We start from the raw sequence: 27134 nt of genomic DNA, 5'->3' as shown, positions 1-27134 counted from the left end.
CAGGTGTGCAGCACATCTGGCAGCAGCTCTCACAAGCAGCAAGAAACAAAAAATACTCATGTTGCTGAGACCCTCACCTCCTTTTGCTATCTCTGAATAGCCTGATGCTGCACCTGAAATCACTCTGTGATCAGTGCCCAGGAACTAATAACTAATCACTTCCTGGGTCATCTGAAATTGTCTTTTGTACTAATTTGCCAGTGATTTTGTTTCTTATTATTAAGAAGAAACTCACCAGTCAATTACAAACTGCAGAACTACAGAGTATGCTAACAGGATGTTGTTTCCTTAGGAGCTACTGTATCTGTGGCTTATGAGGTGTACTTCATGAGAAAGCTGTGGCTGAATGTAATTCCTGGGAAGGACCTGAAAGCCGATTCAATTTTTCATTACCACCAGGTAAGAAGCTCCCTAAGGCATAAGACAGGCCACATGATCCATGAAATACTCTGAGAAAGTGAACCTGCTAGAGTTGTCTTTTCTCCCTCTCCAAGGTCTGCATTACAGTGCCTCCAGAGGGATGTAAGAGTATTTAAAACGTGTAGTTAAAAACAGCAATCAGCTGATGTCCATTAACATATACATATCTTTTAGGACAGAGCTTAGCTCAGTGCTTGGCACCTTAGCGGGCATGCCTATGTTAGGAGCATAGCTCTCTAATCCACCTGTTACCTTGAGGTGCTTATCTTCCTGCACTGACTATAAGGAGAACCTCCAGGAGTCAAAAGTTCTTGTGATGATCTTGGACTGTGCTTGGTGAGGCTTACATCCTGACCTCACAGCTTTAGCATGCCTAAGTCAGTGTTTCCTTCAGCCCAGTCTGTCTGGACTCAGAGCTGGTCTCTTCCAGGAGTTGCCGAAGTACCTCAGAGGCTACCACAAGTGTTCCAAGGATGAAGCTGTCCAGCTGGCAGGGCTGATTTATAAAGTGCGCTTCAACAATGATCGCACACAGCTGGCAACTGTCTCCAAAATCCTGAAGGAGCTGGTGCCAGACAATCTGCTGCGAGCCATCTCACCAGATGAGTGGAAGAAGGTGAGAATATCAGCATTAGTTAAGGCTTTCATTAACCATATGACTTCCAAAAAGCTCTAGAAGAGAAGAAATACATGGAGCCATACTATTTTTTTGATTTGGCAGTTTCTGAAAGCACTGAAGAATGATGCTAGTTGATGTTGCCATTTTGCCAGTTAGAATCTGGATTTTTGCATCCTCTCTACCAAGCCTTTCATAAATATCTGCATACCTAGGAGATTGATTTGAGATGTGCATTTTTCGTGGAGATACTATTTTATTGTCCGTGTCCAGAAAAAACAGGTAGACATTGGAAAGTCAGTCATGGGCTTGGGGATCTGAGGATCACATAGAGAAACTGAAAACTGAGGCATGTCCTAAATATTCCATAGACTGGCCAGCGAATGAGTCACTTTGCACCAGGTGTGTGCTGCTCATAGCAAAAGGCTCTTTTCTCCTCCAAAAGAAAAGAAAGGTTTAGCAGGTACTTCTCACTGAATCCACTGAGGAACACACTGGCCACCATTTCAGACAGACAGGCAAGGTTCACCCTACATGTTTCAGTAGAAAATGTGATAAATGTCTGTGGAACCATTGGCTCTCTGAACTTTCTTTCATCCCATATTGCCCCTCTTCCCTCGGATCCACTCCTCTGGGCTCCTAGACTTCTCTCACTCAACTCATTAGCAAGAAACACTCAGAGGTTCCAGCCCCCTGCCTTGAGCCATGAAAATGAAAATAGCCTGCCCTGCTATGGTCTTCCATGATGTCCCTTCTGTCAATGTGGGCACAAGACTGACCTTGCTGATGGTCTGATGATGTCTCTAGTGCCAATGCCCATCTCCAACTACCAATATGCTGTATCCTTTTTCCTAAACAGAACATTACTGCAGCGTACAGCAAATATGAGGGAAAAACTGTGGATGAGGCCAAGGTTGCCTTCTTGAAAATGATATACCGGTGGCCAACATTTGGATCAGCCTTCTTTGAGGTGAAGGTAGGTCTAAAAGTTTGTATGGATGGCTTTGTTAGTAGACCAGCACTAGGGGATATGGGTTGACTGTAATTCCATACCCATGTGCCAATGCATTCTGAAGCTGGCTTCCCACCATTTACTGAGGGAAACTCAGTTCCTTCAAAGTGGGGAGATGAGTCTTTTACACTTTCTGAACTATGCCTGTTATTTACTGATTATGTTGTTGTTCCAGTTCCTGGAAGGGGCAAAACTGCCAAATACAGGAGTAATCCCTTGGCAGTATTTCTTTTCAGTGGAAAAGCAGCACAGAGAACACTGCAAATACACATTGCTGCTATACACATTGTTGAGGAAGTAGCAGCTGTAATACATAGTATTACTATGTAGTAGATGGGCGGGGGGCTTTTAGTTATGTAGATACTTAACTGTCCTGTCATTCTTGTCCACAACAAAATGCTGTCAAATCTTACATGCTCTGGGGATTTTCTCCTCAGAACTATATTAATCCTCTCATTCTGCAGTGGAGGCCTGCAGGAATCATTTCCTGCTCGGTACCTTTAATTTCTCCTCATTAACCTCTCACCAAAAGAGTAGTTTTGCAGCCAACCATTAAACCTACTATCAGATAGACTGGCAGCTAACACACCTGATTCTGCTTTCATGTACCAGTTGCTCAAGTCTTCAACATATGGCCAAAAAAGTCATCCTTAGCAATAGTTATATAATACTAAAGAGCTTGAAGTTTCAGTTCATTAATTTGGTAATGAGGAGAAGCAACACTAGACACTATTAAAGGTCACTATACACTTAGCATGGATCATTTTTCACTTTTCGTGCTTATCTTGCTCTGTTGCTCATTTATAGCAAACCTCAGAGCCACAATTCCCAGAGATTGTGCTGATTGCAATCAACAAGCAAGGAGTCTCAGTGATACATCAGAAGACAAAGGTAACACTTGCTTCTCAAGAGTCTGTCTAGTCCTCTAAAAAATGTCCACCTACCTTAAATAGGCAGTTCTAATGAAGGATTTAATAGACTGTGCTAATTCACGGACAGCAACAGAACCTTCTTCCTGAATGTCAGGAGAGGACGGAGTCCCTCTGTTTGTTTTCTGTGTGACAGTGAAGAATATGTTATTGCCTCAAATCACTTTTTTGTAGTTTCTGCCCTGGAAAGAAAACACCATAGAGCATCTTGGGAGGGGGGGCAGTAATCAGGATAGACATGGACAAAGTGGTAGGATCAGGATAAGGCAGATGGATGGATAGTGTATTAGGGAACCTGCTTAAAAAAAAAAAATCCATTGCAGGAAAAGCAAGCTGTCTACAAATTGCATCAAATTACAATCTTAGTGTTTACAAGCTCTCTAACCCAGCCGAACAGTCTGGATGCACCAAGCTCACAGGCAAAAAGCATTTATGAGTATCACTATTTGCTTTTAACAGGGGAACAAACAGTGAGTTTTATATTACTGTAAATATAATGGTAGTGTGCTAAGACAAAGATCAGTACATAATGAAAGGAAGTCTCTTCATTTGCTTGGTGAGAGTACAATATACCAATAGTATGGATGCAAGACCTACCTTGATCCACTGCGTATGTAAATGAAGCAGGAGACAAAAAGGCAGCTCTAGTTCTACAGTTTTTCTTACATGAAAGTTTGTTTTCATTTGAGAAATGCTGCATAGCTAAGTTATATTGGTTTGTTTCTCCTTACAGGATATTTTAACAGTTTACCCTTTTAATAAAATCTCTAACTGGAGCAGTGGGAGCACATACTTTCATATGACAATAGGGAACCTGGTACGAGGAAGTCGGATTTTATGTGAGACATCTCTGGTAAGAGGAGCTTTGTTAACTTTACACAAGAGCCTCCCCAGTTTTTCCTTTACATCCGGAACTGTTACAAAATCATGGTGCCAAAACAGACTTTAAAAGCAGTACAGATACAAAAAGCACTGTTATGCCAATATAACTGCCATTTAGAACTAGTTCGGTGCTATATAATGCCATCTGATGCAAAGAAATAAGCCAGAGAGAAAAGGAAAAATAGTAACTTCCCCAATTCTTCCCATACATCAAAATTCTACCTACCTGAGACATGAAGAAAAAACTGCACTCAGCCACAAAGCTACCAGGATTTCCATCTTGCATGCTTTGATCAGCTATGCAGTAACACCATCATTGTAAGACTTTTTGCTTTTGAATGAGTGGTACCACCTTTTTTAAGAACTGGTTTCAGACTGTCCACAGACTTGGGCAAACATCACTGTATTGATGTTTAAAGACAGGTTTATAAAGATGACCTTAAAAAAACATAAGGGGAAAGGTTCTCTCACAGAAAGATTCCCAAGTACAAGATGACAAGCTATAGAATAAATTTGGGGTTGAATGACTATGAAACAGCAGAGCTATGTTCTGTAATCTTCTGTAAATCTGTGAAGGGAAGAGCAGATGGAGGAATAGCTAAATCACCTAAACAATGATAGATAAGAAAGAGGAGATGTCCATGCAGGTGACAACTTAAGAAGAAAACAAAACAAGGAGGAAAAGATGGTTAATTTTGCTTCTGGAGTTCTTTGAGAGACTTAGATTTTTTTTTCTTTTCTGACAGGGTTACAAAATGGACGACCTGTTAACATCCTATGTACGCCTGTTAATGAACGCTGTGAACAGGCAAAAGAACCTGCCAGCCTGAGCACAGAAACTGAACTCATGATCTATACAGTATCTGTGCCAAACTACCTATAATTTTATCTCCCAGAAGAAATGCCATTTTAAAAATACTGAGCTTGATGATCAGTCTTCTGATCACATGCTGAATGAACTGTGCTGCTGAAATACTACCACAAGAGAAGCTCAAGTGAGCATGTGCTTTCAAATATCTTTCAAACTTGTCTTAAATGTAGTACATAAGTTCCATTCAAACTTTGGATTTAGAGAAAGTTTAGTTGGATTTTAATCTAATGTACAAGGGGGGAAAAGCCCCAAACTAATCTGAAAACCTCTTCTGATATTCAAAGTCTCTTCCAATCTTAAGAAGAGAGAGAAACCTTTTTTTTTTTTTTTCCTTTCCTCCTGTGGAGAGAAAAGTTACCCTTGTTTCATGTGCTCTTACCAAATACATAAATTCTGAGTCTTTGCAAACAAAGGTTATTTTTTCCTCCTACTGGAAAGTTCCAAGAGTGGAGAAATGTCCTTTAGTAGTAGGATAATTGGACACCTTTCAAAGGTAAGATACTGTTTTTTTCATCCTGTTAGCACTAGGATATGTGCTGCAAGTTACAGTAGACTAAGACAGCCAGTTACTGTCACAACATAAATATCACTCCTGTGTGCTGCTAGAGTAGTGGGTTGTTTGCTGGCTTACCATTGCCTTAGTTAAATTAGATGGTTTTCTTTCTTCCACATTTCTTTATGCACTCGGAAACTAAAGACTACTTCCTAGTATGTAATTTCAAGTAAGCATAAACAAACCCTGAAATGGGTCTGGATTTTCTGTCCATTACTTCTACTCAGTAGCTCCTCTTTCAAGTTATAGATGTGCTGCTATTCAGTGCAAATCAGCATTGAAAAAAGTAGTCTAACAGACATCTGTTGAAAAGAGGCATTCTTCTCCATAAACATGTTCTCAGCTTGGAGTTATGCAGACATGTGCTCATGAGACAAAAGAATGTCAGTTACTAATTTTAATAGTTTTAACTTATCTTGATCCTTTCTATTTCCTGTTTATCAGACAATTTGAGTGATAAAATTTGATCCAGCACTTGTTCTCTACACAGACCTTCATAAACACACGACTTGGGTCTCACAGGAGCAGCTCAGAGTCTGTAAAGCATGTGCACTGCAGTGGTGGTAAGCCTAGATGCTCACCCCAGCCGAGTGCAAGTACTGATCCGTCCACAATGAAGAGCTCTCCTTTGCTCCCAGTGAAACCTGAACATGTCTTAAAGCATTTACACCAAGTTCCTTGAGACACGATCTGGCAGTGCCGGAAAAGCAGCTCTGCTGGTTCTCTCACTCTAACTTGCCAATGTATGCACAATGGTTCCCTTGTTCCCTTGGATATGTGTGTGCGCAATTCAGACACTAATGGGAGTGTTGTACATGCGTGGCAGGGAGAAGAGCCCCACTCACGTTGTGCATCTAAATGAGTGCCACACTTGTCGGAATAGTTGATCCTTTTGCAAGCAATTAGATATTCCTGCTGTAATGTCCATTGCTGGCAATGGAAACTGAGACTACTGGCTTCAGCTGTTTTGTCATCCTATTTCTGATCTAACTGGGTATAGCTGAGAAGCATTCTGTACTTCGCCTGTACAAATGAAATTTTGCAACCGTCATATTGTTTCTGGTTTTTAAATAAACATTGTAGAAAAATCAACCATGATGATGTCTTTTTCAACAAGAAAAGTATTCACTCCAGTTCCATGCAACTTCAACCTACCAAACATCTGGTACAGTCTATACGTGATCATAGCATCCCATCTACTTTTCATATATACAGTACAATTTGTATGGCATAACCCCTAAAAGAATGATACCCCTTTCTGCACATCATCATCAACCAACATATCATCATAAAAGCAGCAGCAATCCAAAACTTGAGTTCAGCACAGCCCTGAAATCAGATTGGGGCAATCCTCATAGTTCCTAGGCGATTCACTCTGGCTCAGCATTGCAAATGTGATTCCTTTTTTTTTTTTTTTTTCCTTTTTTTTATTTTACTGTACAATATACAGCCTTTTATACATGTGTTTTTAGTGTGAAGATTCAAAATGTATTAAAGTTAAGTTTATTACAAGAATATAAACAAGTACAGTATTACAATATTTTAATCCACAGTCACATGTTTTGGTTAGAGAGCAAAAGCAAAGTATAATAAAATGAGAGCTTCACACTGTGCAGAATCCAGCCCGCTCATCAAGGCCTGAACCCAGGGAAGTAGCTGCTAAATCTTTTACTCAGTCTGTAGCATCCTCAGCACTTAAGAGTGCTTTACAGACTAGTAAAACTGCCTTTGTTCCATGTTTGTCTGCAATCAATTCCACTACTATCTAACCTCTGATTTAGACATGTCAGTCACAGAAGTCTGCATAATCTGATACAAAACATGTGACTTTAGAAACTCTGTACAGAAGGTTGAACAATATTTGCCTACATTGCATAGATTATTGTAAAAATGAAGACCAGGACTCAAGCCCTAGAGAGCAGATTAGTTTGCCATAAAGAAAGACAGCAAGTAATTAACATACCCTTTGAATACAAATAAGCTTCACATACTGTGATTTCTAAAAGCATCATTGTTTTCAAGTGTACTCAGTGAATATTAGTGATTTTAATTCAGTATGTATAAATATAAATGTAAACTATAAAATTATATAATGAGACAGCAGCTTTTAGTAAGGGAAGACTTCTGAGCCAAGTTCAACCTTGATATAAATCTATGCTCTTCAGTGGTGTGATACCTAGGATGAATTTGGCCAGTGTCTGTTTACAGCAATGGAAAAAAAAGCACGCACCTTTAAGTTTACATTTCTGACCGAGGTCTCGACTTTACAACAATGCTGTTAACCCATCAACACACTAAGGAGAATTCATAAGTCTGTAGTACCTTATACTTACTTTTTAAAAATGTAGACTCAAAAATGCATTTTTTCAAACTTTTTGTAAGTTTTTTTTCTCCTATTCCCTTGATTCCTCTGTCTCACAAAATGAACATCAGTAATATGCACTACTGTTACTCTGCATACTGCATGCTATGGGCAGCAGGAGTATAATAAAAATAATTGTGAAAATTAATTAATAATTAAGGAAACGCTAAGACAACATCACTATCCAGCTATGGAAGAGATCAAGGACTACAGTGATTTTTTCCATCACTAGTCTTGGGAAATGCTCTGAGGATAAGGACAGAATCCAAATCCTAGAGAACTGAGCAGTCTGTCAAAGAGAACGGTATCAACTATCCTTTGAACACTGAGTCTTGCTAGGTCTGCTCAATCTCCAACTCGCACTAAGCCTCTATCTGCAATACAAAAATAATTCCATTCAGCTCTATATACATGTATTTTCCATTGCTGAACTTGAGAGTGGCCTCTGAAAGAATATTATCTATTGCCTGTTAGCTGCATAGTGTTTCCATATTTACAAGTAGGTAATACTGCTGTGCGTTCCTCCATCATCTTCCCAGGAAGCTGAAGATACACAGCTGCTCAGATTTGGCATTAGGCTTGGCCTGTAACTAAGATTATAGGAACAGAGCTGCATGCTTTATGCCGAGAAGAATCTGTATAGTATAATGAACTGTGTCTTGGTCAGTAGTTTTTGTGCTTTCTTCTGTGAGCCAAGTGCCAAAGAATAGGCTTACAAGACTGGTTCTTGCAGTGGCCACATGGTACTGCATTAAAAGCCATGCTGCTCTATGTGCCCTTGTCTGAAAGACCATTTAAAGGCTAGCAAGAGAACAGGGAATAGCCACATGTTCTCCTGAAGCAGGGACAAGAAAAGCTAAATACTAATGTAATCTACAGTGCACATTGGTCACAAGAGGATGGAAGAGTTCCACCTTTGTTTAAAGCCCATCTCCCCTCCCAAGTGTTATAGTGGATGCTGAATATCCCAGTTAAATACTTACGGTAACTTACAACAGCAAAAAGCCGAAGGAAATTTGAATTAGTAAAGCCAGTATCTAAGATATGGTCTTGCATTTGGGATTCTCATCTGCCTATAGTTAACCAGGATTTCCCACCACTGCTGTGATATCACTGGTGCAGTTTCATGGGTAGTAGCTACAGCAAGCATGCTAATAGGTATCTGTACTTTACCTATTATTTTGTTTATATCTGCTTTGGGCAGAGTGTGATGGCAGCAAGGAGAATTTTAAGATTTATTCAGATTTTGCCAATCCAGTTGCTGCTCATATGCAGAAAAAGTGAGGAAGCTTTAACTTCTTGCTAGCTAACTCACCTGGGGCTGCAGAGTAAGGCTCAACTGCTGTGTCCTTTTGAACTATCCACTTTACAGGAGATTTAAATCATGCAAGGGCCAGCAGTCCTCCAATCCCTTCCAATCCTGTCCACCTTGCAAAAAGGGCTGACACAGTCTCCTGCTGTCCAGGGAAAGAGATTTTCAGGCTGTTCAGATTAGTTCAGCATAAGAAACCATGAGACACGCCTTCAGAGGTCTCAGAAGCTCACCATGATTATACAAAATGAGTGGACCCAGGAACAGCTCTGCTGATGGCTCACCACTAAAGAAATACCGAGAATGTTTAAAACTAATAAATTTCTCAGCACCTGGGGTTATACTAGCAGAGATAGTAGAACCAGTGAAACTGCACCAGTGATAGGCAAAACTATAGAGCAGAAAGAAATCTTTAGGTAAAACTGTATTCTTAAAATTTACAGCTTCATGTCTGAGGTCTTCCCTTTAAGTACACTCAGATCTTAAGAAGAAAGTTGATGGTAAACTCTTATTTGGGTTAAAGTCTCAGGAAAAATATTTCCTGCTTTTTCCGCATGAGACTGCATTTGTTACAAACTGTAAATATTAGAAACACCTTCATGTCACTGGGCTTCCTGGAGAGTGACCTCAGAAGGTATACTCACCTTTCAAATAAAGTGAGAAGGACTGAATTTGAAACTCAAGTGCTTAAATTAGTACCATATTATCAATTGGATTTCATTATGCAAAAGAACAATCAGAGCTCCAGCTACACTACATCAAGAAACTCCTGCTGTGCCAGTGGGTAGGACATGCGTTGTGTTGTCCACCTGAAGTTCTAGAACCCATGACATAGTAAAGAACAGACTGAGAAAATTAGAGTTAGTTCCTAACAAAATTTGTGCTTTCCCATAGCCACTTCCTACTTAAGGAAAGCCCAACAATTCTGAGGAGCCTGACATGGCCAGGGAGATTGAAATCCCCTTACTGCTCAATGGGGAAACAGCAAAGCAAACTTCTTCAGCTGTCCTATCTCAACATGGGTCTTGAGCTAGACAAGTGGGCAGTGCAGATGCCATAACTATTGGCTTCTGGGCTCACCCAGTAAACCTGCAAACCAGTAGGACCGTATAGTGTCAGTGCATGCTCAACGGGAATCTGGGCAAAGACCAGTACATTCTGTATGTAGCAAAGTGTGGCAGCTTTCAGAGTATTTGCCTACAGATTTAAAAAAATATATAAAATTTCTTCATGCAAGGTAAGAGGAGAAACTTTTATACTTTAACCAAAAAAGAGCTAACCACACATTTCCTCCACCCCTACACCCAATCAGTGTTTCCAAGTTCCTTAAACTGTAAGAGCAAGGGAGAGAGAACTATGGTTCAACTGAGGAAGAAAAGATTGTGTACAATTCAAAGGCAGAACAAGTTGTTATTAACAAATTAATAACCAGCCTGTAAACTGCTGAAGAAGAAATCAGATTTTCCTTTCCGCCAGTGTTAACAGACAGTTGCTTGAGAAAAGGGATAGGCTAGATGCAAGCTACATTAGCGGAAGCAGGGAAAGGTACTACTAATCTTTGGTTTCATTTGTTCTTAACAATTCCCTCTGTGATCAACAGTTGCTGCGAGCAGCAATTCATGACTCTAAGAGTGCAGTCAGCAGATTGACGGACCTGTTTAAGCAGAGTTTAAATCCAGAGCTTTGGGATGTGACTTCTTGGATGCCAGCTCAGACAACTTCTTCAGGCGCTTCTTCAGCTCCAGAGGGAATTTCTCATAGCATTTCTTGCATACAGGCTTCATGTCAAATTCCACAAACTTATTCCTTTAAAACAAACAAACTGGCTATTAAAATAATATTTGCAAACTATATGCCTGACTTAATCAAGTCTGCATATGTATATATAAATGCAGTTGTTTACTTTCTACTGCATGTATAAATCACCTCACTTCCACATCTGATCATGCAAGTACAGACATAAGATTTTCATCAGGGAACTGATGCCTCTAGCACTGCTACTTTAATAAGGAGTGAGATTTTGCTATGTATTTGTATGTAACAGTCTAGAATAATAACGTTGTTAGGTTAGCATGGAAATATCACTTCAAAGTTCCTCTTTGTGATGAATTAGAGCTCCTTCATATACAAGGCCAGTGGGGCCAAACCAGCATAGTAGGGTAAGAGTTTGAACCTGAGAAAGGGAACTGTAGGATTGCTTTGTTTTCTGCCCTCTTCTACCTATTTGAGGCAACTAGCATAACATTTTCCTTCAGAATAAGTTAAGCAATTTTTCAGTATCATCAGTGAGAAACACATCCAGACAAAGGAGAGATGGAAACTGCAGGTATTTCAGGACAGGCAGTCACTCTACTTTAGAGTCTTCCTTCTGCACTGCTCAATGAGTTCTCCCCTGACCCAACCTTCCTACAGAATAGATTAATAAAGGCAAATAAATTAGAGAGGCTGCTGGCTCCCAGCTCCCTTTTAGTTCTGAAATCAGTGGGATCTAAAAGCCCCTGCCCCTACGGAGAAAAGGCATTACTGATTAGCTTACTGGTAGCGTACTGCCCCTTAAGAGAGGCCCTGGCTCATAGCTGCCCCAAGCTGATATCCTGCCTTAGGGGCAAAACGTCTCACTGTGGCCCAACCATAAGCACTGACTTACTTCAGTGTAAGCTTGACGTTGCAGGTGGAGCAGGAGAAGCAATTCACACACCAGGCCTTGTTAAGAGCTGATACCACTGCAAAAGCAAAAGTACAAAATAAAAGGAAACTGCCAGATTATTTGAATTTAGATTTGTATCCAAATTCAAATGAGGCCAGATGTGAGCAGAAACACTGGTGCCTTGCAACTGTGGGACTGCAACAGCTGCACTGACAAATGGAACAGGGACAGTGACCCAAAACAAGGAGAGAACAAATCTTACCATCTCCCTCGATCACATGGCTGCAGTTGTAGCAGACATCTCCAAAGAGCTACACAGCAAAAGAAATAAGAACAGGAACTTATGTTACTGACTGCTCATGCTCCTCAAAACACACAGCTGGTGCAAACATTAAATCTTAACAATCAGTGAATTCCCAGATACTGCAAAAGCCCCCAGATATACTGATTTAAATCTTCTGAATAACTTCTCATACGCTTGCCAAATAGTCTATGTTCATTTGGATATTGTACCATTAAATCCTACAAGACCTTTTTTGTTGATGCCTCACACTCTACCATTGTTATGTGATCTTTAAGTTCTGCACATGTGGCTGAGGAAGAGAGAATCAGTGGAGTATGATGCTTACTGAAGACATATCTCCTGAGGCCAAACCAGAAACATCAAAACAAAGCCTAGAGCTACTTTTAAAACAGTAACACTTATCTTTTAAGACAGAGGGAGAGATTAATTTCTGATAGAAGAAAATACTTAACTCATAGCTGTTCACTACAGTCATACAGAAAAATTACTTTTTGATTGGTTCATGAAACACTTTACTTATAGTTTAGACAGCACATCATTTATCTTAGGCCAACAGAAGCCAGCAGTCATCCAAGAAGTCTACACCAATTGTTTCAGAGTACAGTTACAGGGATTTTAGTGGCAACATGCAGTCAGTGGGTTTTTTTGCTGTCAATGGGACAAAGAAAAATCAATCTCCCCAAGACACTTCTATTCTCAGTATCACATTTCATTTCTACCGAGAAGAGGTATTTTTTTTAAATTAAGCTCTAATTTCTTCATACTGCTTTGTATCTATAAATTCAAATTACCAAAGCGTTTGTCAGTCAGAACAAATACCTACATAGAGATGGCAGAATTTACCTGGTTATAGTGAGTTTCACAATAAGCCAGTCCTTTTTTCTCATAGTGTCGGTGCCCCAAAAATGGCTTCTCACATTTGGCACAAACAAAATGCTGTAAAAGAAAAAGCCATTCACTGGCAGGTAAAACAACTTCTGCATCGCTGGGGAAAGACTTGCATCTCTGGCTGCAATTCATAGCTCAATACAAGAGACTTAATGCTTTAATGCAACTCAAGACAGGAAAATGGTGAGAAGAAAGAGGAAATATTTAGTCTATGGTAATAATTAATTAAGCATTGTATTAATGGTAGGTAGAACACCTGCTGAAAGCATAATCATGTTGTTTCTATACTGATAGACTTGTAGACTGTCATCTCGCCTGTTTCAGGGAAGAAACACAGGAACATAAAATATGGTTGGTGTGCATGCATTTCGAATCAGCAACAGCATCTCCTTCACAGCTCAGCCCTTAGGAGGCTTAAATCACTAAACACATGAATTACCAAAAACTTCAGGGCATGCTGTGACAAGCCAAAAGTTATATAAACAATAAGCTGAAAAGGCTTAAAAAGCAAGAATCATGGTGGCTCTGTCTACATTACAAATTCTAACATTGTTATGACCTTGTTAATTGGGGGTGGAGAGGATGTATGTAACCCTAGTAAGTGAACGCTAACCAGTTAAGCCACATTCTGCAATAATTTTTTCAATGCAACTTTTTTGCATGAATTCATACTAGACAGGGATCACGCGAACATCCGCAGCTTCCAAACAGCACTCGTCCTCTTCAAAATGCCTTCTGAAGGCATCTGGAGAGGCCTCACCTCAACATGCCACTGTTTTCCCAGAGCATTGACCACTCGCCCCTCAATGGGCCTGCGGCAGGCTCCACAGATAGGGATTCCCATCTTGTCATGGCAAGGCAGGCAATACAGTTCTCCCTTCAGTTCCCGGGCCTCAGCAGTCAGCTCCTTCCTGAAAACACAAACGCCTCCCTGAAATAAGAACTCCAAAAGCTTTTTAATGTCTGAGATGAAGCTCTGGAGGACTAAACTTGAAAACAGACACATTTTGGCAATAATCATGCTATAAATAGTGAGATATTAAATTGTACTAGTGAAATACAGTTATTGTCAATTCATTTTTATGAGCTTTCTCAGTTTGGCAGACAGAGAACATATGTGAAATACCATGTCTTAATATGGCTAGATACTCTGGCAAAAGCATGAGATATACCTACATGGAGTGATGCAGTGTCATGTAATCAAGCTGTCTTTGATTGCCATCGCTCAGGTGCAAGGACCATTCTAGCAGTGCTCAGTACAGAACAATTTACCTTATTCCTCAGCAGTGTTACCCATCCTAGGGGAGTATTGTGCTCCAATTATACCGCCTTCGTGAGAAGTAACTCAGACAGGTATCAGTACTGTATTGGATTGTACCAGACAGACAGACACACAGCTCTCCAAATCATTTTTTTCTAAACAGAAATACAAAGTCAAACTATTTTGAATACTCTGTCAACAGCTATGTTTGGACAACACTATTACTATAATCTTGATGTAGCCTTTGAGGTAAGTTCATGCCAAGGGACTGTTTTCACTGTCAGTATAAAATGGTGTTATTCTAGCTTAACATAGAAGAACATCAAACAGCAAAATCAAACAGCAATTCTTCTATGCTTTTCCAATTCTTTTTCATTTTTCTCATAGAATTTCTATTTGACAATGTGAAGGCAGTAAAGTTCAAGCATTGGAAAGGACTGTATTACTGACTATACTGTTTGTCTAACCCTTTTGCCGTCGGGGTTAGGATACGAGAACATACCCACAGTGGGTGCAGTTGAAGTGATCTGGATGGTAGGAATCATTCCTGAACATCAGAGGCTGCTCATCAATTATCAGGTGGCACTTCTGACAGATGTACTTTCCCAGTCCCTTAGCTTTTTCACGGTTATGGCATGGCCTGCACAGATGCCTGGTTGAACAAAGGAAAGAAAGGACAACATTAGTAAATTCTTCCCCCCAGAACAATGTACTTTAAGTAACACCAGAATTGCCTTATCAGATCAGACTAAATATCATTTAATTTAGTGTTCTGTCTCTAACACTGCTTGCACAGGAAAGAATATAAGAATAGAGCAGGCACAGAGTTATACCTCCTTTGAATACTCCCCTAGCATTCACTGATCTACACTATCTCTTGATGATTATTTTCCATAGATTTGTCTACTCATATTATAATCCGTATAAACTTCTGTCACCAACAGCACACTACTGCAAAAAGCAAACATCTCAACTACACAATGTATGAAGAGGCATTCCCTTTTATTTGTTTCGTATCTGCTGACTTTATGTCTTCTAGTTCTTGTATTACAGGTGACAATAAACACCTAAATCAATAGTCACCCTTTTCATGCCACTCAAGATCTACAGATCTCTGACACATCTTGTTTCAGTCTTCCCTTCCCCAGGCTGACAAGTGCTTGTCTGTTTAGTTGTTCCTCACTGGGAAGTGTTCCATGTCTACAATCACCTGTCATTTTTCTATGTAACCTTTCCAGTTCTGCTAGGTCTCTTCTGAGAGGTGGGCAAGGAAGAAAAGTGGCAGCACCCTCTCCCTATTAATAACTATGGAAGCCTGACATTGTGGAGCTTTTACAGCAATGGGAGGAGTCAAGAAGGGATAATAAAAAACATTAAACCAAAGCACACTGCTAGAATGCTTCTACTATGGCTGGATTTCTTAGTCTTTGATAGCTAGGACAAACAAGAGATTCCTGAATTCCAGATCCTCTGTCCATAAACTCCTTTTGTTATAAGTTAAAGAAAATAAAGAAGTACACAACTTCATGTGGTAAACATAACTATGTTTCTCTCTCATGTTCTAGGACAAGCAACAAGCACAGCTCTGTACAGGCACACAAGCCAAATTTCTGGTAATAGTTTGGGCAAAGACATAAAAGTCTATCCCAATATTTGGAAGCTCTGAGGGGAACCTGTTCAGTTTAGTTACCTACCCCTCTGGCAGCAATGCTGTGGGCTGGGAAGAATTTATGCTAAAATAAAAGTGACAGTGGAATGACTTCTGCAGGTTTCTTTCTCACAAAACAGACAAGCCTGCTTAATTCCTTTCACTGTATCCTATGCGAAACTGAGATTTACAGGTTATTCTCAAAAGACACTAGGCAAAAGGAAAAATTAAAAAGGAAAGGGTATATTTACAGCTAAAGTAGTGGGCTCATTGCAGGGCCCCTTCCAAAATTCTGTTGTGATGAATCACCCTTAGATCTGTAAAATGGGGATATGAATACAACACAGATATTGTTATGAGATCTCAAACATTTATGACCCTCAGCTGGCAGGCGCCTGTCTAAGTGCTAAGTATCATTATTATTCTCTCCATTTTTTGAGTCCTCCCGTCAGCAAGAGTCTCTCTCCTGGGCTGAAACTACTGTCCTCCCAGACGGAGCCCAGAAAAAGCAGACAGCACCCCATTATAAAGAAACATGCAGCTGTGCTCATCTCAGCATAAAGGCATCAATTTTATTCAGCACTGTCAAATGGAGACTAATTATACGGGGCAGGACACAGGGACCCTGAAGCAAGTGTCCTGAAAGAGACCCCTCTCATTCAGCTGAATAAGGGGCCTTCAGCCATTTGCACTGATAAACCATTATCAACCCCTCCCCACTGAGAAACCCTCTCTGCTGTCCCATAGACCCTCCTCTATTGCTCGCAAAGAGAAGTGTTGGACAGGCTGAGCTGTTACCATAGCAGCCGCCCCTCTCCCTCTCCCCCTTCCCACTCCCACCAGTATGGAATTATCCCATTCTGAAATGTCCTGTTGTGTCTATTAATACCAGACTTCCCCCGAACAATGCTTCTCTCCACCCTCCCAAAATAATCAGAGGACTCCAAGGAGTCTGTGTCAAGAGCTGGGAGGTCAGTAGCAGCCTTTAGGAAGCACCATGAACATAGGAATATTCATACAGCATACACATATCCGTAACAGCAGCAGCTTCCCCGTGCCAAGGGCTCAGCTGGAATGAAGACTGCTCCTCAGTGCTGGGGTGTCCTCTCCCCTGCTCTCTTGTGCGACTGAGCTGATAATGCGCTATCAGAGCTAGCAGGACACTATATAGAGGGTGTCCCTTCTCCACCCTCACTAAGCCTGCAACTGCATGCTCTTTTTGGATCATCTCATTGTTTTCACCGGTGTGGCTTCTTTTTGGTTTGCTGTCACCAGAAGGAGTTCCCTGAGATTTTCCCCCAAAGGACCCCATACTCCACCCGTAGGACGGCACCATAAACAGGTAAGAGACGAGCTTCTGTTGGGAGAGTAACAAAGGAGCTTTCCTAGCGGCACTAGTTCTGGCTGGCGTCAGTGAGGTGGCGAGACACACACACAGACAGGCTGACAAACATAATGGAAATACTCGAAACTAAGAACAAGCAGCATTTTTAAAAGTTCAAAGAATAATTTTGCTGTTCTCACTCTTCTTTACGTTGCTCCTCCAAAATATAAAAGTTTTTAAACTTCTGTACTTAATGTCCAGCGACTTGTGCCAGGAAAACAGACAGCCATATACTATGACTAGCACTCTCTGACACTGCTCTGGGCTTCAAAGAAACCAGTATTCCTAGCTGAGGGGTGTGAGGCTCAGCAGGGAATGATTTTCGAGAGAAATGTTTCAGTCAGAAGTAGACTATATCTGATGAAAAATATTTTTAGTGAAAGATAGGAAACATTCCCACTGGACAAAGCACTACAACCATAATCATAAAAACGCACAATCAAACATATTTCCAAAGCAGAAGCTCCTCTAGCTGAGAGTAAGAACAGGAAACTCTGAAAACCTTAACACATACTTCAAATTTATCTACAGTGGGCAGAAGAACAAAACTGCCTAATTAGCTAAGATAACTAATTTATGACGAGCCACCTATTTTTGCTGCTTACGAATTGTCACATTAGTGACAGGTAGAGCACATGCTGAAAGGGTAATCACGCTGTGCCTTTACTGACAGCCTTGTGGACTGGTATCTTGCTCGCTTTGGAGCAGAAGAGAAACAGGGCCATAAAATATGGCCGATGTGCATGCATTTCAAATGAGCAGTGACATGCCTCTTACAGCTCAGCCCTGGGAGGCCTGGGATAATGGCACTCTGTTCAGCAATACGTAAATCACTAAATATTCGCACAACCCCAAGAGCGCAATCCAAGCGGAAAATATGGGACAGCGAGCCAGACTCCTAAAGGAGTTGTTCTGTCTGCGGGGTCAAAGCCTCTTGCACCATATAGCTACGAGCACAAACTACATATTTGGGGCATTTGGGAAAGTTTCTAGTTTGCTCTAAGCATTCAGAGAGACTTGTATAACGAGCTTTTTAAGGACTGAGAATCTGCTTTTTGTAAGCAAATCAAATGAAAAAGAAACAAAAAGCCTAAAAGTAAACACATTCATTTTAAATTGATAGGTTAGAAACACACAGAAGTGCAACTTTAAATAATAACAAAGGGCCTTCTATACTGACTACAGTTACAAATATACAAACAATTATTACTCTTGGTAGCTTTTTGTTGGAAAGGCTTCAATTCTGAAAACCAGTTCAACGCTTAGTTCTAGCAATACATCAGCTTTTTTTCTGAACCTGTCAAGCACTACACTATGATTTTCAAGTCAGACAGAATTGTAAAGAAAATAAAACATTTGATCACAAATTACTTCTAGTTTAAAAAACTTTAGAAAAATTAGAGACTCATTTCTTTTTTCTATCATTTCTGACAAGACAATGAAATACACCTCCCTCCCTCTCTCCCCCTTCCTCTCAAAGGTAAACGAGGTAACCGCAGCTCTCCTATGAAGGCACTCATTTTAAAAGACAGAATCTATTTACTTTTTATTATCAGTTCTAAGCCTTCCTCTTTTTGTCACTGATCTACTGGACTTCTAGATATCCCTCACATCCTCCTTTCCCCTCCACCCCACAGTATTTTTGCCATGAAAACACATCCAGACAGAAATCACTGAGAGAACTCTGACAGAACGTTTCAGACTGCTAAACCCCTAATATTTAGCTTGAAAACAGGGAAGAAGTCTCTGCTTACTGCTTCACCTCTTGGAATGATTTAAGTCACTATCATCGAGGCAAAAGTCATCCCTGTCTGATCCATAAGACCATGCTTGCCTCAGCTTTTTAAGCTTCTCCAATCCAGCATTTGCTATTTTTCAGTGGTGTCACAACCAGGTATAGAGTAATACTTAGCCATCAGACTGCCCGATCACTGACAGGTGCGTATGTGTACAAGGATCACCTCCTTACATTTTTTGCAGATGAAGAAATACTTAAACAAACCACTTGTCACAAAAAAGATCATTTAGCCAGAACTTCAAGTAGTAGGTAGCATTGTAAATTAACAGCCAGTAAAAAGGTATGGTCTCCTCCTATTCCTCCTTTGGTATGTAAAAGAAAAATACATATTCAAACTAACTGCATCCAGGGAAGACAAGTACTTAAGTATTCAGTGTTACCATCACATAGAAATTTCAAACTCTTATGTTCAAAAATACTTGTAGACTTTACTTTTTAAACGACAAAAACACTAGGAACAACAATTGTGGGGTCCTCTGTAAATCCAAAAAAATCATGCAGAAAAGAACAAGAATTAATTTTCATTTTGTGCATGTAAGCAATGGGGACTGAGTAGCTGAAGAGTTCAGGTGTGTTTTTAAAGAATTAGATGTCCTCCAGAAAAAAAGGCTGTACAGTCTCCCTTGCATACATACTTTAGTAACTCCAAGATAACAGTATGTTGCCATCTCTAGGACTGCAAAGAAGCATGCAGCTAGCAGCAGACAACGAGTGCCCATACACTCAAAACTTGAGTCTTTTTTGTGCCATAAACATGCAGCATATATAAGCAATGCATGAAGTAAGGAGGACCCTCTGCGGCCACATGAAGGAATCTCAGCTTCTGAATTTCATTCATTATGCTCTCCTCTGTTGACTTTTGTCTCTTTGAGTGTGAACTAAGCAAAAGTTGTCCAGGGTGTATTCACCTCTAGCTACTATAGTTTTCTGTCCACCTGAAAGTGACAGAAGCCAAACAAAAAATGGGAATTACCTTGGAATTTTGTTTCCATTTGCCATATTTTTGGTCTGTTCCTAACCAGCCATTTCAAGTTTCTCAATCAGCCACCAATGTCTACAGATATCTGAATAAAAAGTTGTGTTGGGAAGTTTGATGCACTGCCTACTGCCTCAAATCAGCTGTCTAATGATGTAAGATTTCAGCACACAGAGTAGCTTCTGGCCAAGACTGAAAATTTTGTGATACAGTATCAATAACTATCTTAAAATCTCAACATGAGGAGGGGGAAAGGGAGCAGGCTGATCTTAAAGAGAAAACACTTTATAGACATTTTCATTGCTGACAAATATGTCAAAGGAAAAAACAGATACTTCGTAGTTTCCCTAGACAAAAAACAAATGGCCAAGCCAAATGAAGATTCTTTTTGTCTTTTGCTATCATTACTTCAGTTTTTTTTTTCCAAGTGTTTGCAAATCCAGTTTCACCTGACACTGCCTTGGCGATCTCTACAATGCACTCTAGCTCTTTGCTTTTCTGTACGTTTCCTCTCTTTCAGCTTTTTTCAGCTTCCTTAGCTACTTAGCCTCTAAAAAGGTAGGAAACAACAAGAGTAGCAAAAGTATGTTCAGTTTTACTATGCTGCCACTTGGAAAAGCCCCTAGATAAGCTACAGTGGAGCTGAGGAGCTTTCAAGGGAGAGATGGTCATGCTGGGAGAAGAGGAAACCCGTAGAGAAGGATGACTCTTTGACAACGACCAACAGCACGGGCATAGCTAGTAATCTTTTCCAGGTCAATTCAGTGTGTTTTGCTGTTCAAATCAGATGCTGCTACCCACCTGAAAAGTTTTCTCTGCTATTGCACCTAAAAGTATTTGCCTTAAATACAGGACTTCAGACTAAAATAATTCTCACTGTAGATTTTCAGGAAACCTGCACTTTGAAACATTTTTAATTACTCCAATACCAGACTTGTCCTACATCCCTTCTAGGAACAAGACAGATATTCTAATCTAGGTCATCTTACAGTAGATACCTGCGTTCAGAGAAGCCAGTTCATCTGGAGCTCTTCAGTCCTAACCCAGTATTTCAAAATTAAACATAGCAATTACTTTCTAGCTAGACATACAGTATCCACTTCCATTTTTCCATAAACATAATACACGAGCATTTAACTACTCTGTCATCCAACAGGTCTCAGCACAGCCTGGATATCAAGTTCATAACCAGCTAGCTAACTCTTTACAGCGGTTAGTTCAACAGGAATTAATGGTCTGGAAAAACCCAGCTGGTCTGAGCCGGAGGCATTCAGAATTTTAAGGTAAGTGTTATAACTCAGACTGACCTCTCCTATTAAGTACCAGTATCAGCAAACATCACAGATTCCCATGGGTTTTCTTTCCACAAAACCAGGCTCTTTTGTAAGATACCGTTTCAATTCTTTCAGGTTTCTGCTTTGTGCTCCAAACCTGTTGTGAAGAATGAATGGCCCAGCAGATCCCTCAAGCCTGCTCTTCAATTGCTCAAACCAATCAAATTTCTTTTTGAAAACTTCAGAGCAATGTGGCAAAGAAACACACCTGGAAAACATCCTTTTTGCCACTTTCTATTTCCTGGACTTCATCCTGGCCTTTGCTGGCAATGCCCTAGCTCTTTGGCTCTTCATTCGGGACCAAAAGTCAGGCACACCTGCCAACATTTTCCTGATGCATCTTGCTGTAGCTGACCTGTCCTTTGTGCTGGTACTTCCCACCCGGTTGGTATATCATTTTTCTGGTAATCATTGGCCATTTGGTGAGATCCCATGCAGACTCACAGGTTTTCTTTTTTACCTCAACATGTATGCCAGTATCTACTTCCTTATGTGTATCAGTGTAGACCGTTTCCTAGCCATCGTGCACCCTGTGAAGTCTATGAAGCTCCGCAGGTCCCTCTACGCCCATTTGGCGTGTGCCTTTCTATGGGTTATAGTTGCTGTTGCAATGGCACCCCTGCTGATCAGCGTGCAGACGGCAGAGGTGAACAACACAACAGTCTGCCTGCAGCTCTACAGAGAAAAGGCATCACGTCATGCTCTTGTGTCCCTAGCAGTGGCATTCACCTTCCCATTTGTTACTACAGTGACTTGTTACTTATTAATCATCCGAAGCCTGAGGAGTGGGAACAGAGTCGAGAAACACCTAAAGGAAAAAGCAATCAAAATGATCATCATGGTCCTAGTCATCTTTCTGATCTGCTTTGTACCTTATCACGTCAATCGCTACATTTATATTCTCCATTATGACGGGACCAAGACTTCCTGTGAAACACAGCGTGTTCTAGCACTCGGTAACCGCATTACTTCCTGCCTCACCAGTCTAAATGGTGCCCTCGACCCAGTCATGTATTTTTTTGTAGCAGAGAAATTCCGTGACGCTTTGTGCAATCTGTTTTGTGGTAAAAGGACTGTAATGTTGCCTCAAACTTACGAGGGTAAGACAAATGAAAGCTCACTAAGTGCCAAATCTGAACTGTGAACATAATTCTTGCCACCACTTCCACATAAGAACACTATTCCACCAAAACCAGCCAAGAGAGCAGGCATGCAGCTATACAGACAGGAGACAGCCCACCCAGAGTCAAACTCATTCCTGAGGAGGGAAGTTCTGTCATTTTGGAGGGACTACAATTAGGAAGAATGCCTCTGACAACAGAGATCACATGTTCTTGTCCTACTGAAGCTGCAAACAGAAGTACAATAATAGCCCAACTGATTTTAAAGATGTGACACTGACGGCTGGATACTGAAGAACTGGGAAGGGAACAAAGAAGCACTTAAATGGACATCTTGTTCTTAGAGATAAAATTCACCCCCTAAAATTATTCAGTAATGTGTCTGCTTCTGCATAAAGCATACAGCCTACTTTAAAATTTTGTATCATGCCAGCAGTAGAGATCCATTCCTGCGGTAGACCTGCCTGAACAGACAGTATAGTAGTACCTCTAGTTCAGTTCAGCAAATTCAAAGTGCAGCAGACAGGATATTGGTGCTAAATTGTGGCAGAAAAAAAAAAGAAAAAAAAAAAAAAAGAAAGAAAAATGCTGCAATGCACCCAACCAGGACTGGAATTAAGGTACGAGTCACAATTGTTAGACTGCTTGCCAGCATTTATCGCTGGAGATGAGCAATAAACACCACATTAACTTTTCTGTCTGTCCTTTGCCATGGCCTGAAGGCTTTTTGCAGACAGAAGCCAGGCAACCTTTACTACAGAGCATCTTCTATGTAGTTCCCTGCAATGTATCAGATATCCTGATAACCCTCAAACTAAAGAAAGAACGGAAAAGGGCTGTTTAGAAACACAGCATTCATCTTTACTACATAGTGAATCATAAAATGCTGAACCTGTTTTAAAAAATTGCAAAGGTGAAAAGTGAGCATATGAAGAAGTGAAGCCCAATTTGCCCAAACGAGATTCCTGTCTTTGAGGTGTTTTATAATAATGTAATTTCTGTGACTTATTTAGCAAGACTATGAATTTGCTGCAATAAAGTAGGTTAGAGATTATCTTACATATCCTCACTGATACAAATTGCATCCAGTGAAATACATCTGTGAATGACAGGCACACCAGGGAAGGAGATCATGAGGTACTATGAGTAATGGGAAAAAGATCCCAAGAGTTTCCAGTAATATTTTCTGGAAGAATACTTCTATGCTATGGAGATAGATGTTACTGGAAATCACGATAGGTGGGTTATATTTTTTATGTATAGATACACACATGCACAACCCCCTTTTCCATGCTTTAGGAATGAGATCCTTACCTTTCAGGTTTGGTCCATAAGTTACAAAATCAAACATATTTTATCTTGCTTGCATTGCTGCAATCCAGGCTGCTTCCCCCAAAACACCCAGGAACTGCCCTAAGTGCTATGAAAACAGCCCAACCTAAAAAGCTTAGGTCTCAAGAGAAAATCTATTAAGCCCACCTCTAAAGTCTAAGGCACAGAAGTTGAGACTACAGACTCCAGAATACTACTAGGCTTTGCTCAAGACATATGAAAGCCTGAAGTTAACAATGAATCACGCAACACTGAATGCTAACTGCTGGATTGTTTTATTTTCTTATCATGATGTGCTTTTGTATAAGTATCCTTTTATGCTTTTAATTACTTACTTCTTAATTAAATGCATTAATCAAACTTTAGGACTTGTTTTTATATTTCTGTATATAAAACGAATGGTTTACAAAGACCACAGGAATCTTATACTGAATATATTTTACTGTAAATCTAGTGTTAACCTCTTGGTCTTTTGCTATGCCTTGATTTCCTGCTCAGCAGCTTATTTGATAAGCAGTCTGCCCAGGATCACGTAATCCCTCTGTTTCTCACCTACTATCCAGCATTTTGCCTAAAATCCCTTTCTACTCCAGAACCCATTTACAAACTGAAGTTAGAGTTTCTGCTTTCTACCTAGTTCACTGGATGAATACCGTTTTTGTTTTTCATTTTCTAATTGTTTATTCCTTAAAGCTTCTTCTGCACCTTTACAAGCTTCACCTCCAAGTTTACAACCAACTGACCACTTTCAACATCTCACTACTATATCAACAACATACTGACAGCTTTAGAGCTCCTGCTCTTTCTTACCTGCCAGCATTCTTCACAAAACCCAGGTCAGCAAGGGCCACATCACAGAGCTCACAACGGAAACATTCTGGGTGCCAGTTATTATTCATGGCCTTGATAACACGCCCAATGATGAACTCACCTACAAAAGAAAAGCAACACCCTTAGTTGCATACATAAAGTTGTTGTATCAAAAATCTAGTGCCCTTCATCATTCTTTCCTTCTAATTCCACAAGAACTACTATACTCTAACTTTGGAAGAAACAGCTCTTCCCACAACCAGAATACACTAAATTACTGCTGATATCATGCTTTGTTTCTGTCCAGAGTTCCTGCTCCTTAAAATACCACGACAATCCCAACACAGGGCTGGATGTCACTGCAATGATGGGAGGACTTCACAGCAGTGCAGCTATACCCATTGCACTGACATGGATGCATAAGTTGAAAGGAAGACAATGCTAAAAAAGGGCCATTCCCACTTAACGTCATGGTAAATCCATATCTGTATGAGGCTGTATAGATCTGTATTTGGAAATCTTACCGCATTCACCACAGCAAGGGGCAAACAGCATCTGAAAGTCATGCTCACAATATTTCCGACCTTCAAACTGTGAACGAAACAAGACAGAAAAGCCCTCATGAATCAGTGAGCTCCTCTAGGTTCTGATAGTTCAGTATTACTTTTTGGTTAAAATGACCAATTGGTCAAGGTCAGTCAAGTGTTTCCAGTTCTAATCCCCCTCTCACCTCTTTAAACTCCCAAAGATTTTTATCAAATAAACTTCACCTTCTAGATATGGTTTCAACCTCACAGTGAATTTGCTGAGCAAATAGTTAGATCAATGGCAACACTGCTATAAGAGAATAAAAACCTCAGAGTCCAAAGTGCTTTTCCTACAGTTTGCTTTAAACTTAATTTTTTTCTTTTTGTGTAATTCAGAAATATTCATCTTGTGTAATGCTAAAACTCACCACAAATTAAGAATGCACCACGTTTAAAATAATGTGGTATTCAAAACACATGCTTGCACATGTTCTGTAAAAAGATTTAAACGCCATTTTTAAACAAATTCACACATTTTAGCTGCGCAATTGAAACAGTTTGGTACAAAATATCTTTAAAAAAAAAAAGCCAAGAATTCACTTATTTGTAATAAAATATCAAAAAATATTTTCTCTTTTCTTTCTCAAACACCTCTTAAGCAGACAGTGTGTGAGAGAAAAAAGGGAAACTAAGTGGGAAATGCCTCAAAATGCTAGCAATGCAGGGTTAAGGTGAAGAAATTAAATGTGCAAAAAACATGGCAATTCATATTACTGCCATAACTTTCACTTAATTCCTTGCTTTTTTAATGGAGACATTTCTCTTCCCTTATACACTGTATGCACCCATAAATATTATTAGTTCTGCTTACATTGAATGGAAAGACAGATGTCAACGCTATCATATTAGATAACTAGAGATAGATTTGAAAGTTCTCACATGTAGGTACTCCATTATAGCCATATTTATGCCTGCAATTGTAAATGCACAGGATACAGGTACAACTTGGGAGAGACAGCAAGCATGTGCAGGCTCATACACACATACATGAAATCAGAATCCCCTAAAAAAACAGGGCACGTTCAAGTCTAATAAAATCTGAACTGCAGACTTATGAAAACATGTCCCAGAATATTCAGGTTGTATAACACAGAAAAGTTAATCAAATCACATGAAATATTATTTTTCCAGATTTCTGCTTGCTTTACCTCTCGGTTTTAACATTCAGATGTACACTAGTGTATGTCTTATAATGTATTTTTTATTCAGATTATCTACTTCCCTGTTATGCCAGATTTCAGTTTTGAATAATTTGTATTTGCCTGGATACCTTGGATGAGAGAACTGATCTGCTAATATGGTTTTGGATTGACCACACCAGAAAAAATTAGCTAGATCAAAACAAAATGCGAGCTGACAAACTTGATGAACAGAAAACAGCTTCACAAAATCTCCTTCTGACTGCTCAACTAGCTTGTTGCAATTCTCTATGGGGAATAACACAATACATTAAAAAAAACAAAAAAAAAAACAGTTTTATGGTTGATTTTAATTAAGGAATGCAAAGAAAAGCAGAAAAGGCTATTTAACCCAAGAAAAGGCAAAAAGTAGAGGAGGGCCCTGTGTTGACAGTGTAGAACTAGCACAGAGTAAGAAGCCTTGACTCCATGACAGGAGGAAGTTTGTGTATGTCATCTGCCATGTCACCTGCCTCAAATTCTTCTGCTACACATTCCTGAAGTGGAAGAGGAATCACTAACAAGTCTTGATACAAAATATGTCAGGTGTACAGTTGCAAAACAGCTCTGTGACCTCTTTGTCACATGAGACTGATACATTCCAGGTTTTACAGGCTTGTATGTCAGAAGATCTTTTCCTGCTCTTTTTCTAACAAAAAAGAACAGGCAATTGTACAAGATGGAGAAAGTAGGAAAATCCCTAAAGTTACCTTCCTCATTTTTCCCCCTATGTTTTTCAGATCCTTCACAGCCAGCTTCCTGACACAAATTTAAAGATGTCACTTCTACTTACTCAAACCAGCTGGAGTTACAAAAAGGAAAGATACCCTTTTTCATCTTTCCGGGTACACTGATGACTTTTCAGCTCACAGCTTACACTCGCAAGCTGTGGGGTGCTACGGACCTTGC

The 27134-nt window shown here is 40.0% G+C and overlaps 3 protein-coding genes across 6 annotated transcripts in view; 2 read left to right on the top strand and 1 right to left on the bottom strand.

The window, feature by feature from the left end:
• MYO7B (myosin VIIB) overlaps nucleotides 1-6375 on the top strand; it is a 54263-nt gene extending 47888 nt beyond the window's left edge. For all 3 annotated transcript variants that reach the window (XM_026109575.2, XM_026109574.2, XM_064516986.1), the window contains exons 44-49: nucleotides 293-399; nucleotides 851-1036; nucleotides 1896-2012; nucleotides 2856-2939; nucleotides 3711-3830; nucleotides 4606-6375. In XM_026109575.2, coding sequence (XP_025965360.2) covers nucleotides 293-399; nucleotides 851-1036; nucleotides 1896-2012; nucleotides 2856-2939; nucleotides 3711-3830; nucleotides 4606-4689 — 698 coding nt within the window. In that variant the 3' untranslated portion in view covers nucleotides 4690-6375. The remainder of the gene's footprint in view (nucleotides 1-292; nucleotides 400-850; nucleotides 1037-1895; nucleotides 2013-2855; nucleotides 2940-3710; nucleotides 3831-4605) is intronic.
• Nucleotides 6376-6770: 395 nt separating this feature from the next.
• Nucleotides 6771-27134, bottom strand: part of LIMS2 (LIM zinc finger domain containing 2) — a 35667-nt gene continuing 15303 nt past the window's right edge. The window contains exons 3-10 of the mRNA XM_026109585.2: nucleotides 24985-25051; nucleotides 24461-24581; nucleotides 14560-14709; nucleotides 13557-13707; nucleotides 12752-12844; nucleotides 11867-11915; nucleotides 11605-11680; nucleotides 6771-10763 (exon numbers count right to left, since the gene is read on the bottom strand). Of these exons, the coding sequence (XP_025965370.1) occupies nucleotides 10616-10763; nucleotides 11605-11680; nucleotides 11867-11915; nucleotides 12752-12844; nucleotides 13557-13707; nucleotides 14560-14709; nucleotides 24461-24581; nucleotides 24985-25051 (855 nt within the window). The 3' untranslated portion in view covers nucleotides 6771-10615. The remainder of the gene's footprint in view (nucleotides 10764-11604; nucleotides 11681-11866; nucleotides 11916-12751; nucleotides 12845-13556; nucleotides 13708-14559; nucleotides 14710-24460; nucleotides 24582-24984; nucleotides 25052-27134) is intronic.
• On the top strand, nucleotides 16652-22904 carry GPR17 (G protein-coupled receptor 17). Of its 2 annotated transcripts, XM_026109582.2 has the most exons (3): nucleotides 16652-17047; nucleotides 21020-21146; nucleotides 21273-22904. In XM_026109582.2, exon 3 carries the CDS (start codon nucleotides 21307-21309, stop codon nucleotides 22339-22341), a length of 1035 nt encoding a protein of 344 aa, XP_025965367.2. In that variant the 5' UTR covers nucleotides 16652-17047; nucleotides 21020-21146; nucleotides 21273-21306; the 3' UTR covers nucleotides 22342-22904. The 2 variants fall into 2 exon arrangements, with proteins under 2 accessions (XP_025965367.2, XP_025965369.2); XM_026109584.2 differs by lacking the exon at nucleotides 21020-21146.

The sequence above is a fragment of the Dromaius novaehollandiae genome, chromosome 9 (assembly GCF_036370855.1).
Source record: "Dromaius novaehollandiae isolate bDroNov1 chromosome 9, bDroNov1.hap1, whole genome shotgun sequence".
Lineage (NCBI taxonomy): Eukaryota > Metazoa > Chordata > Aves > Casuariiformes > Dromaiidae > Dromaius > Dromaius novaehollandiae.
Note: the sequence above shows the minus strand (reverse complement) of the source record. Positions and strands in the feature narration are given on the sequence as shown.